This window comes from Haliaeetus leucocephalus, unplaced genomic scaffold, assembly GCF_000737465.1.
Source record: "Haliaeetus leucocephalus isolate CR32 unplaced genomic scaffold, Haliaeetus_leucocephalus-4.0 Scaffold687, whole genome shotgun sequence".
NCBI lineage: Eukaryota > Metazoa > Chordata > Aves > Accipitriformes > Accipitridae > Haliaeetus > Haliaeetus leucocephalus.
Genome location: NW_010973123.1, coordinates 565,455 through 579,364, shown reverse-complemented (window position 1 = coordinate 579,364; position 13,910 = coordinate 565,455). Strand labels below are relative to the sequence as shown.

Below are 13,910 nucleotides of genomic sequence, written 5' to 3'. Positions count from 1 at the left end.
GAGCTTAGCTGCAGCCAGTACCTCCTTCTGCTACTCCGGCTTGGGGACAAGGGTGCACCCAGGACTACTTTACCTCTCTGCAGAACCGTCCTCTTTGCGTTCTGCTTTTGTGGAGGGCTGCTGCAATGGGCTCGGGGTCTGTGACTGAGGCTGTCGGGCAGAAGGGAGGAATTTTTTTATTGCAGAAGTCCAGACAGGTGATTCAGACACCACTGTCATGCCCATGTCAACACACCCTTCAGCATTACCCTGTAATGAATATAATGCAGCTGAGCTGGGGATTGTACAAAGTCACAGGCCTTAAGAAAATTTTATTGCAGAGTCTATGTTCTCTCACTTTCCTACCCCTACTCTATGGCAGCACAAGTAATGAACAATACCAGGTGCCTGCACCAAAGCACCTGGGCTTGACTTTCTGAGATGCGGAATACTTACAGATCCTGTTCAGTCTGAGTCCTGACTGATTACCTGCTCTGTAAATTGACACCCCTCCTCAAGAGCACCCCTCATCAGGGACTTCTGAAAACATTTACTCCACATCAACCTTCCAAAACTGACAACGGGACTGCAGCCAGAGGATATCAATCAGCCCAAGTTAAATTGCAATTAAGACTATTGTACGATAGAATAAGACTTAGAGGGAGAAAGCACATTCCTCAGGCATCAGTTAAAAAAAACTCACTTAAGTAATGTGCTTTTCGCTGCATGCAACAAAACATAATTCATCCTGCAACCTTAGCAGCCTGTGTTAAACTGAAGCAGTCACAGCTGACCTTCCTCAGTCATTCTGACATGTCTATATTAGTTGTTCTCATTACATAAAGACAATCAATCAGAAATTGGAGAACAATGGCCTTATGAGGGTTCATAAAAATTGAATGCAAATCCTCTGTGCCACTCAGTCAGGGACAAGTTATTCCCAGAGCTACAGACACATGTCTGTGCCAAAGTCAACGTAAATTTTTTTTTTTTTTTTCTGAGTAGGGTCTTGGCCCAAGAAGGGAGCTTGCTGATTGCCACAGGAGGGACAGCTGCCAGAAAGCTACTCACGTTTCCCTGTTTGGTGTGACTCCTTCATCCTCTGTCATTAGCGTAGCACAGAACAGGAAAGGTATTTATACAAGTAGCTGCTGTAAATTATTTTTTTTTTTTTAGTATTCTGACATTACTCTGATGTACATGCTCCATGCCAAAAAATTCAGCTAATTTATACACAAATTCCATTTCAGCAAGTTCCACATTACTAATTGGGATTATCAGTGAGGGACTTGGAGCAAGGACCCCTCCACTTTCTATCCTCCAGAACCTCCTCCTGTGTGACAGGCCAGGCTGGCTCCATGTCACTGATTTCGAATGCAGAGTGTAGAGAGTACCACTGTCACACATGATTGAAACAAGCTAATACCTTCAATTTTCAAGGGAGATATGGAGCAGAAAAACAATTATCAAGGAAGAAATGAGATCCTGGGTGCTTAAGTCAGACAGGTCTACTAGAGGTCACCAGAATTGCAGTTTCTCATATATCTTCAGAAGAAGAAATATGAGGTCTTGTTCAAAATAGTAATGGGCTGCTGCATATCACGTTTGGAACTCCAGATGCCTGTTAGAAAAGTCAATAGCTGATAGTCAGGGATCCTGTTTGGTATACATGAAAAGCAGCTGTTCCTAATATACTTAGTTAACCTGATACCATCAAGCTTATTTTCGGTCATTGCTGGGTCAATGACCATTTCTTCCTCCTCCCACAACCCTACACATCCCCTTCTCCAAACAAAAGCCTCATGGTCCAAAACCCAAATGGCCTTCATCAAACTTTACATTACTTAAATATCATTTTACTGTCATGGTTTTTTTTCTCCGAATCCCACATACAGTCTTAAATCAAGATCCAAGGGTTGCTTTTGGTCCTGACTTAGTGGGACAAGCCCTCAATATTTGAATAGAAAAAGTCTCATCCGGCATCTCCTTTAATGGGATTTTCTCCTCTAGCTGTATTTTAAAGGTGAAAGTAGTAGTTTTCAGACGCTAAAACACTACAAACTAAAATGTTCCAGTGATTAACAAAAATTAGAATAGTCCTTAATATTCTACTGTTCTTTCTGTTGAGCTGATCTTCATTTGAAAGACATTAAAAAAGGTCAACCGTATTTGGTAATTTTGTCTGCTTTGGCCATACAGCTTAACAAAGGTACTTCACTAGGTACTCCGGGAATCCCTCTAAGCAATTCAAATACCACACGCAAAACACTCCCAAACTTTTGACACTGCACACTGCATCTGTTAGCTTCTAGATCCTCCTCCACAATTGCAGATAAATATACTTACACATCAGTGGTTCACATTTCTCCAAGGTAATCCAGAAGCAAGTACAATCAGTTGACAAAACATTTGTTTTATTTTCACTCCCAAGTGATAACAAAGAAATTCAAACACAAACCATTTTGCATATATAAAAAGGCACTGATACCGTATTTGGATCTGAAAGCCAAAGCCCTATGAAATTTAAGAACTAGCACCCAAGTAAAGCGCTACATTTGACTTAAGCAAAAAAAAAAAACCAAAAAAACCCACCCTCACAACCTTGAAGACATTGGAAGTCTCCAGTGTGTGCTCCTTTCAGCTTCCATGGAAGACACATGCTGCTGACCTGTTAAACTCTGCCTGAGTCCTCTGTTGTAAAGCAATCCCAAAGCATACAAACAAAACCTCATCTGTATCGGGGGGGTCATGCAGATCTCCTGAATTTGGGAGCTCCAAGAGTTGACGCTGACTTGGTTCCAGGCCTCCACCTTGGACTGGGAAATTACCCCTCATACAACACTCTCAGGTAACTTTCGTTTACACACTGTAGCTGTAAATATAATAGTAATGTAGAGTGAATAAGCCACATAGGTGTACAGTATCCACAGACACGTTTCTACAGAGCCAAAGAAAAGTCAGTAACATTATCCAGACCTAACAGTTCCTGGGCAGGGATATGTATGTACCTCCTGCCCCATGCACCTGGAAGCACAGGTGAGTAGGGTAACGTCAGCAAGCTAGTCTGAATTACTAACGAGAGGTAAACATACTCGCAAACGCATTTGGCAAGTCAATCCATAAAAACCACCCAGTATTTTGATGATAAATATCTCAAATACTTCATTTGTCATCCTCTAAGCAAAATCTTTTCACAGAAATGTCATACGTCTTCACAGTCTCGTAGATAACTTAGCTCACCACTCCTCATGAGTGTGGGGAGGTGGGGAAAGAGGAAGCAATATGTTGTGCAATGCAGTACTTGTAGCCGAGCAAATATAAAATACATTTGACAACTAACTACATGGAGATACTGCTGCCAGTCAAATCTATCTTTAAACATGTGCCTAAATAAGGGATTTAGAGTCTGTTTCAAACTGAAGTCCATAGGACTCTATTATTACTTGCTAAGAGCACTCAAGCTCATACACAAGAAATAGAAGCAGGTATATTACACCAAATTACAACACACCACTATAACCTGGTCCTTAACACATATCTGCTCACTGCACCAGCACAGCAAAGCCTCACAGTACGGATGATACACAAACACATTCTCATAAGCTTTTTCAATAGGCCCAACAGACAGGGTAGACTAGGGTACAGTTCAAGCCTTGAATTTCATGACTTCCACAGTTCAACTGTTTTTAAATAACATTTGCCTTCTGTTATGTTCAAATTACTCACTGTATCTCAAAATGTGGCCAGGTGGAAATCTGCAGCTGGAAAGGTTAAAAAAAAAAAAGGCAAGAGGAAGAGTTTTGGTGTTGTGGCTTCAGTTTCTGCTGCACTGAAGATTTTCAGAAGGCCATACATACTTTAATCCAGCAGAAATAATGCCGTTTAAAAAAACATAGGCAACTGTAGCGCATACTTTAAATATAGCCATGCATTTGAGTTCAAAGCAGGTTTTTTTCTAACAGATTCTACGTCTTGGGGAAAGGGGGGAAAGAATGGCAATTATGGGATTTGATATATTTTAAGACTTTGGGTCTTAAAGACTGTAGCCATTTTAATTCAATGTTGGAAAGACTGCCTTTGAAAGTAGTTTCACAGCAGGAAAAGAACTGTTTTAAGTAACAGTAGGTAACTCCAATTAAACTCCACTTGAGCTTTTAAACTTGAAGACAAACAAAAGGCCAACCCCCCCAACTTCAAGTTTGCACATGAGGTAGTTTTCTCTAAGCTTTATCCAGCAGCGGGCCATGTGCTTAACTCCCTTCATTTAGCTAACACTAATTTCTAATCTGGATTTTCCTTTTCCATAAAGATTTCATTAAAAAATTCCTGACAGTACTTCCAAGTAAAGTCAGAAGATGAAAATAAAACATAAAAATTATACACACTGGTAGACATATGTGTTATACTGCATACTTTAAAACCTCCAAGATTTGACTAGAGTTAAAGTCTATAGTGATTTTTACCCATACCTCCCCTGTCCCAGCCCCCACTGAAGGATGATAGTATTCCTCCGTTCTGATTTGAACAACTAAGCATTAACTGCACCAGCCAAAGGGATGTGAGAGCGCATGACGTGTAATTTGGATGGATTTTGGAGAGACAGGACTTTGGTTGCAAGGATAATTCTGCTCTCTCTGATCATGTCGCCCTTGCAAATCAGGCTTTATACCTCCACAGGGACAAATCTGATTCTTCCCCTCCTTGGCTGCCTCCTGGACTGGGTGCTCTTCTGCAGCTGTGGGCTGTGGGCGCCTGGGTCATCAGCTTTTTCCTTTAAGAGACTGTGATCAGTATGGAAAGGAGTGGAGAGGCAGCCTTCCTGAAACTGAGCTGTTGTTTCATCTTAACAGCAGGAATACAAACCAACAAGCGGCTTCTGCATAAACCTCTCTCATACTGAAAGATATATGAACCTGGTGAATATATGATATGGATATATGGTGATATATGAACAGGTGATTGATCTTGAACTTGAAGCCCTTACAAAAGAGTCATAGATAGGATCAAATCAAAACTGACATTTTTGGTTAAAAGGTTGTGCTCCCAAAAGCTTTTTAAGAAAACACAGCAAGAGATCAGAAAATGAGGCAGGACAGGAGGAGTTAGACAAAATATTTTTTTGAAAACCGATAGTCTGAAAAGCTCTTGAAAGATGTTGGGAAGAGGCATGGATCTGCATGCAATTTTTGTTACTTTTTCCATTCTGCATGTTCTTTCGTGGCTCTTTCTGATGGCACAATACACTACATGCTCAGCGTCCCTCACGGCTGAGCTCTCCTCCAGCAGCGTAAGGACAGGTCTCCTGGCAATGACACCCACAGAGCAGTCTCTGTAGTTGTAACCCTCCTCAGGAAGACTGGACCATTTTAGCTACTTTACTGCAAGGGTAATTTTACTGGCCTACGTTCTGCTACAGTCCCCACCAACAGTCTACCAAAAAAGGGAAAAAAAAAAAGAAAAAATCCTGCATCATCTACTCTGATAATTATTGAAACTATTTATTCCTATCTAAGAGGAGCATGAGGTGAATGGTAAATAGTTTTAAGGAGATTCTGTGAAGCTAGCACATAAGACGACAAAAAAAAAGGGGGGGGGGGGGTTATGTGTTATCCTTTTGTTTTCACCTGTCCTCTGTATGAGTAGAGCTCATTCACTGGATATCTGATTCTGGAAATAGTTTTCCCATTGATACAGGACTGATACTGGAAATAGTTTTCATTCCGGGACTTACTTCTCTGCCCTTGTTGGCTTCCTCTCTCTCCTACTGCTTCTGCTGTCTTCCAAAGTTCATTAGAGTACAGTGGAATTTGGGCATGTTCTTCAGCAGTATTTTTATAAACACAAATCAGAAACCAGCCCAAGTCCTCTTTCTTTTTTCTGGCCTCATATTCTTCCTTTAGATGGACTGATACCAGAAGTAAATATTGATTCATTTGCCTGCCACTCTCCTATTGGTTAAATACTTCAATTTTATTTTTTTTAAATACTGAAACAGACATTTTTTTCTATGTGTGTTTTATCCAGGAGACAGAACTTTTACTGTTCCCTGCAGCCAGCCTCAGCTCTGCTCTCTTCTGTAGACAGATCTGTTTACTTACATCTTTCCCCAATCCAACCCCATATTGTTGTTATCGCCCTGCAGTCCTGTAGGAAAAAGTGTATGTGATGTATTGTCTTTGCTGAATTACCAGATGAACTATTTTAAGAAAGATGAGTCACAGAAGACACACTGGAAAAAAAAAAATCAGGTATAGAGTACAATAGCTTATATAAATACAATGGCCAGGATTTTCAATAGAGTTAGCTGATTTCCTGTGGGTCCTCTGTAAAGTCCAAGCAACATATCTACTTATTGTAACTCATACTTTTACTGCTTCAACCTGCTGGTTTCCATTATCTTTCATATCTTTGAAAAATGCTTTGTAGGAAAATAAACCATGCTATCGACTTCCTCTATCAACAACCTAATAACTAAAACCAAATATATTTTACAAATATTTGCCTGCCCATCAACCCACAAATGAAATTTAAGGAGTGTTTTACACATACATATTTGATTCAAACCACCAGAGCAAGTGAATCCCCATAATAACTCCTGATGTAAAGGCTTAAACTACATGAATTTCCTCAATTTAATGCAGTATGATGAAAAACGGGTAGGTTTATTGAATAGTGTACCTTTTGACCTCTTTCACCCAAGGAATGGCTAATATTTATGACCACTTAGAAGAAGGGAGTTGATGGAATTAGCTACTTACTTTATGTAATCCTATCTATAAAGCAAGGGCAGCTATAGATGAGGAGAAACCACGCCTCTGATCCCAGGCCAGCAAGTACTCTCTACCAAGACGTTCTCCTGAGGCCACGTAGAAAATGCAGTCCAGCTTCCAAGGCGTCTCCTCCGTGGGCCTCCCTGCTGTTCGCCTCTTCTCACACGCAGTTGCATTAAGCTTTATTCATTCCCCTGAGTTTAGGCAAACCATCTCAGACCGCTTTGCTTTGCAGGTTGCCTGTAGTTCTGTTAGCGGTCCTTACTGTTTTACCTATGAGCTTGCCTTTACCCGAAATGAATGGTAAGTGTTAAACCAGTCTCAGAAAGATTTTACCCAAGCTTTCACTGAACACACACTTGAAATCTTCATGGTGTGGCTCCGCTGCTATAGCATTGGGCACCACTAAGTTTCCAATTTTCATTTTGAGACTCTGCGAAAAGTTAAGGCCAGCTGAAAGCTGACACAAACCCCCAAACCTCCAGCCAAATTTTGCCCACTTACTAAAAATAAATTGAAATTTTTGCATTCCTGAGATCATATCGTGTTTCAACAAAAATTTGCTTTTTTGAGCTAAGGTGGTGTTTGCTTCAGTTAATTCGAGGGATCCACCCTATGCAATAGCTGCAATTTACTTGCCTGGGGAAGGGGCAGTAAAGTCAGTCTGTCTCATGTTACAGTTGATGAAGCATTTGCAAACTGGAGCTGGGGTCTTTGCAAGACTGAGTCCTCGTATGTCCCTGGTTGAGCAGTTTGGTAAGAAACTGTCAGTATGTGCTTGCACTGCGCTTTAGGTCCAATGTGAGCAGCAATTTCACTGTATTGGGTCTGGCTGAGATGGAGTTCATTTTCCCCACAGCAGCTCTCGTGGTGCTGTGCTCTGTATTGGTAGCTAGAAGGGTGTTGATAACCCACCAGTGTTTTGGCCAGTGCTGAGCAGGCTCCCACAGCATCAAGGCTGTCCCTCCAAAATTTCCTCCTCCTCATCGGCAGCCTGGGGGTGGGCAAGATCTTGGGAGGGGACATCGCCAGGACAGCTGACCCAGCTGACCAAAGGGATATTCCAGACCATATGATGTCTGCTCAGCAATAAAAGCTAAGAGAAAGGAGGAGCTGGGGGACATGCGTTATTACATTTGTCTTCCAGAGCAACCATTACACATACTGAAGCCCTACATCCCGGGAAGTGGCTGGACATCGCCTGCTGATGGGAAGTAGAGAATAAATCTTTTGTTTTCCTTTACTTTTATAAAACTGCCTTTATCTTGACCCACAAGGTTTTTTGTATATATTTTTCTCTCCCCTGTCCAGCTGAGGAGGGGGAGTGATAGAGCAGCTTTGGTGGGAACCTGGCATCCAGCCAGGGTCAGCACACCACATTGACATATTTGAAATGTTCCAAATTGAACATTTTGAAGCAATCTGCAATAACTTGAAGTTCCAGAGGACAACTCAACTGCATAAAGTTTCTTGTGTGTCTGAAGTATTTGCAAGTATTGAGGGCTTTCAATTTAAAAGTCAGAAAGTATACGCTCTATATGGTTCTTACCTGAAATGCATCTGAATTCTGACTTTGATTTGACCAAAATTATTTTACTGGATAATTCTGATATCTGCACTACTTATTTAGAACTATACAATGTTCAATGCTCTATTCTAGTCCCCTGGCTACTGTGACAAATCTGAACAGACTTATTGCACTACTAGATTTTTCAAGAAGCTATAAAGAAAAGGTATTAACATTTTGTAATATGTGAAGTGAATTGACAAAAGGCAACAATTCAAAAGTTCCTCCCTTTAAAAATAGAAACCTAAGCACTATTTGTGTAAACATTTATGCACATGATTAAATATAAGCATGCCTACTCATCTGCTACATCTGCATAAGTGTCTGCAGGATATGGGCCTAATTCCCAGTTTCCTTTCAATTCACTCATCTTTCCAATCCATACTTTGGAACAAAAATAAATAACTCCAGTCACTCACAGCACAGCACACCACACTTTCAAATCACTCTATAAACAATTGTATGACAATTAGGGACATAAGTATGTCACATAACATGGAGCTAAACAGAGACTCCAGCTTGGGACCTGAAAAGCATGAACCACGTTATTGCAAACACTTTGCCAGAGTCATTAATCCTGTCTCTATACAGGATTGTGCAGCCCTGTGCTGATGATTTATAGTGTTCTTGAGACTCCAGCTAGCATAGAAACATGGCAACACACTGTGCTTTCTTCTATACATGCCTGAAAATATTTATGACAGTCTTGCAATAAAATGCCTAACTCTCAACTCCTCATCCACAGCCTTAACAAGAGAGCAAAAAATTGTAAAATTTGCATCCTTGTTGCAACAAAACAAAGCCACTGGATTTAGTAAAAGATGTTCAGAGATACCCTATGTTATTTCACCAAAAGCCTTTTTTCTCTTCCACTGAAGCAAAACTGTGTTGTCTTTTAAACGTTACTTTCATGTGTATCCAAGTTAATTTTCCAGCCTCACTGAAGAAAGCAATCAATTGCAAATCAAATGGTGGAGAAGAGTATGATAGTATATTGTCCCATAAAAGGAAATAGTAGCGACAGTCTTAAAGCAAGATTTTAAAATACAAATGTGATAAATAGAAGGAAAATGTACTGAAGAAACAGTTCCACAATTCTGCCTAATTTGGTACATTTGAGAACCAGAAATGTTCAGCACATCAAAATCTCATGAGGACCGAGTGGGCGAGGCACAGCTCAGCAATTCTGACAAAGAATATCCCTAGTCCCTGCATGCTTTAAGTAAACTACTAATAATCACTACTAAACCCAACATTTTAAAAAATTAAGTAAATACAATGAGTCAAATTCTGTCATCAGTTCCGAGGGAGCACCTCCCATTCAACCATCTCATTTACGGAACAAACCAGCAGAGAAACTTTTTTCCATGACCTTTTACTATTTTGCAGTGCCGTGAAGCAGATAAAGAATTCCAGTGACGCAAGAGGAAACTGAAGGCACTTCTCTCTCCAGTTTTATGAATATGCTTGTCCAATGGTTCACAGTTGGCTTTTGTTGTTTCATCTTACTGCTCTTGCCCACATGAAAGATCTGTATTTCCACTTTTTTTTTTTTTTTTTTTTGGTAATTTGGCTCCTGATGCTGAAGATAACAATCTTATTATTCATCATCTGGATTCTCTCTTGACGATTTCATTAAAGAGCCACTAACAAAGGATGAAAAACAAGTCCAAATTTTGCACTCTGGCTACTGTTGCTCTGAGGCTGTGAGCAATTGCTGCCACCTCAGATGCACTGCTAGCAATGCAGTTTAAACCTTCAAAGGCCTTATTTCATTTGCAAGCCCAGGCAGCAGTCACAAAGAACAAAAGTGTTATGACAGAGGTCACCATCAGCATATGACATACCTTCAAAAGAGGACTGTTAATGAGCTGCTATCTATCCTGGACCCTCTGAAATAAAATTGCAATACCTTCAAGCTCTCGGGAAGGTTGGGGAAAAAAAAAAAAGAAAAAGAAAAAAGAAAACCCCCAGATGTTTATGGGCAGCTGCCTCGAGGTGTGAAGTGTTCTGTTTGTAGTTTCCACACAGCTTACCATAAGCAGCTGGTTTTTCACCAGACCATGGAGGCGGGCGGGACAGTAACAACATGTGAGAAGGGAAACAGAAGAAAATGAGAAATTGAGAAAACAACACTGAAACAGTTTTAATGCTTGCAAGAGAATTTTTTTCTGCTGCAGCGTATTTGTGAGGCTCAAAACAAACTCCCCCCTTTCCGAATACAGAAATGATGGCATTTAGGGGGAAAAGCAAGACTGTAACCTGAAGAGGTCGAGGCTACAAAATTGACTGGTGAGATATTAACTTTATGATTTGCTAAAATGCTGCCAGGTTGTAGTTATCAGAAGCAAACTAAGTTGTGTAAATGACTTTTATGCTCTGCGATTAATTCCTTGTAAATGTATGTGTTAAACACTACTACTACATGCCAAATGATCGGCAGGAATACAACTGGGTACAAAAAATGAATTACTATCTTGTCTTGTCTTCATATCTATTAGCTATGAAGTGCATTGGTAAAGTAGCAAAGGGATGCTTGATTCTGCTGTTCATAAACAAAAAGACTTGTTGGTTTCCAAAGCTGTGAACCCATCGGTTTTCCTCCCCACATTAAATTCCTACAAGAATTGAAGGAAACGGTTGCTGTTGATAAGGCTTGGGGAAACCTCTGGGAACAGCTGATGTGAGCTAAGGCAACTTGCAGCAGTTGAACATCCTCCTCGTCCTCTGCTGGACACTTAGGTCAATTCAAAATGTCCTGACATTCGCCCATTGCTTCCAGAAACGTAGGACAGCTCAAGCGGCAGTTCCACCTCACTGCTGTAGCTGGCACAGTTCTTCAGTGCCCTTTGCATGCCAGACGTTTTGCAAGGCAGAGAAAAAGCCCCCAGCACAAAAAGCTTGTGTTCTAAACTGCACGTATACCTGTGTGTTAGAGCAGCTCCTGTGCAAGTAAGCCGTTGACTTGTGTGAGCTTTAACAGGTGAGACACAGGCTGCCTCCTCTCCATTTTTCACTTGGCCATGCCGTTTTTCTGGTTAGCACACAAGATTCAGCCTGCTAACCTGGGCACATGCAAGGCAGTTTGCGCCTTTGTACTAGGTCTCCTGTGTCCTGGATTCACTGAAGATGCTGCTTCTGTGCGCCCAGTATCTGCACACGCAGCAATCGTTTGTCTGAGGTCACTGGGTTTTTTGTATGGTTTTGGTTTTTTTTAAACAGACAGATGGCAACTCCAGCTGTAAAAAGCATTACAAAGATGGGAGCGAGAGAATATGCCAAGAAAGGGATGAAGAATGGAAAGGAAATTACAAGACTAGGAATCTCCTGCACTTTCCAATATATTCTAATAGCTACATTCCCACCCCACTCCTTCCAAGAACAACAGGCATGGTGGCCTAAAGGTTATTCTTTCTTAGAAAACCAAAGTTCTTTGATTGTCTGCTCCACAGACTGCTGCCCTTTTCACATTTTCCAAATGATGTATTAAAAGATGTCATTCTGTCATGGCAGTTTTGGACTGTGCTACTACTCGTATGTCTGTTGGAACCAAGATGCTGGGAGGCAGTCAGGTGTGACATGTCACTCAGCAAATTCAATAAAAAAATGTTTCTTCTTGCTTGTTGTTCTTCAAAAAAGGACAAAAGGAAAAAAAGAAAAAAACACATAGCAGAAAACAATAGGCCTTATTATTGATGAAAAGACTATAAATGCATATTTGCCAAGCAAATCCCCGTATTCAATGATTCATGACAATTATTACTGAGGAAAGATCTGTTTCTAGTAAGACAGGGAAGAAAGCAGGGGCTTGCGGATAGTGTCTGATCATTTCAGAACTCAGACGTTCCCAAACATATTTTTAAATTTAGTTCATCTGATTTTTAATACTTGCAGTCACACATACAACTTCAAGCTAAGTGGAGAATCATTATATCTACCAAAGCAACCTGTCAATAGGAATTACTATCACTGTTTTCATCACAATTTTTGCCACTTGATCTAGGAATTGATTACTTTTCCTTAAAGTGGAAGGCATAAAGTAGCCCATGACTTGCATTCCTTCCTCGTGATCACCTAAGGGAACTCCACCATTGCCTGTCGATGCAGAGACCACAGCAAAGCACATGAGAGCCAGAGGTAAGTATTCCTGGAAGAAAGGCCTGAGCTGTAAAAGGCAGGTGAGGTAATGAGGTCAAGTGGAATCAGACCATCTCTAAGGCACACTATAAGACCCGCTCAGGTGGTTTTCCCATCACAATTTGTACCTGCTCCCCAGAAATGCCTCTCTACCTAAGGATAGCAAAAGAGTGGAAGGGTCCGGGCACGCTTCATCACAAAAGCATAATTCACCAGCCAAGTGATTAGAGGCACACTCTTGACATATGCCACAGGAAATCTCTTGAACAACTAGAGAAGGAGGAAAGAACACTAGATCTGACATTGAGATGTAAATCCCTTCTGTCAATCTCCCTTTTTTTAGCTGCTTCCAAAATTCAATCTCATTTACATTCAGATTACTGTTTTGTTGCCAAAATAAACTCTTAAGCTCTAGTTTTCTACTATCCTGTCTGAAACGAAATCTCAGGAGGTTTAAGGTCAGCCTGTATGCCTACTGGAACCTGGGATGCATTGGTCAAGGAGGGTTCCTGAAATTGCCTGTCATCTGTAGTCCCTCAGTTGTGTGACATGACATCAAGTCGTGCACAGTCATGGCTAGAGATAGGCTTTGGGGCAGAGGGAGACACACAGTGCACTCTAACTCTTCAGCTTCATGACATAAATGAATTTGGGAGTAGAACTGATGAGGGGAGGCTGCTGGCTTGCATCTGCTTGAGTCCCTACAACAACTTCTCAAACATCTTTCATCCTCCCTTGCCTGACCTTACTGGCAGTCATGGGTATGGATGGTAAGAAGCCTGCATGCCACCTAGGCAGCCTCCCTGGCTTAACACTGCGTGCCTCCATGTAAAAGGGACAATGTTTTTGACCTACTAGAAATAGAGAAATAAATAGTGGTGAATGCACAGGGGACCATGCAGAAGGTAACAGAGGAAGGAGACAAAAGCAGGGAAGACAGCCTGAGGTCAACAAAAATCAAAACACCTGGGACAAAGTAGTGGGTGGTGGCAAGAAGAGCTACAGGATGTGCAGACCAACAATCTTTTTCCTTCTGAGAGCCAACAAGCATTATTTAAGAGGAAGCTCATTCACTTCCCTGAAATAGTAAAAATTTTTGCAAAGAGCCAGTCACAACTAAACCACATAGTGCTCTATTATTCATAAGCATTTTAGCAGTCTTTGCCTGGACTTGCCTAGTGATTATGATTTGTATGACAAATGCAGCGGTATAACATCTGCATTCTTTCCCTAGTATGCAAAAGGCTATGCCATTAATAATAAGCATGGAAATAGCACCACAAGGTCACACATTGCTTTTCATAGTAAAACATATTTCCTATCTCCCACCCACCCACCAAATAGCATAAATACAGTTCAGGTGATACATTCCAACATAGGTTATATCAAATTTTATAATATGAAGGGGAAAGAAACTGGTTTGTCTCTCTCATAAACTGCTCAATATGAGTTGCGTT

At 41.0% G+C, this 13,910-nt stretch overlaps 1 protein-coding gene across 2 annotated transcripts in view; it reads right to left on the bottom strand.

The window, feature by feature from the left end:
- The window catches only part of RPS6KA2 (ribosomal protein S6 kinase, 90kDa, polypeptide 2), a 305,814-nt gene that overhangs the window by 133,161 nt on the left and 158,743 nt on the right, over positions 1-13,910 (bottom strand). The window contains exon 4 of one of the 2 annotated variants that reach the window (XM_010579888.1): positions 1,307-1,343. The exons of the other annotated variant lie outside the window; for it this stretch is intronic. Coding sequence (XP_010578190.1) covers positions 1,307-1,343 — 37 coding nt within the window. The remainder of the gene's footprint in view (positions 1-1,306; positions 1,344-13,910) is intronic. 2 annotated transcript variants of the gene reach the window in all.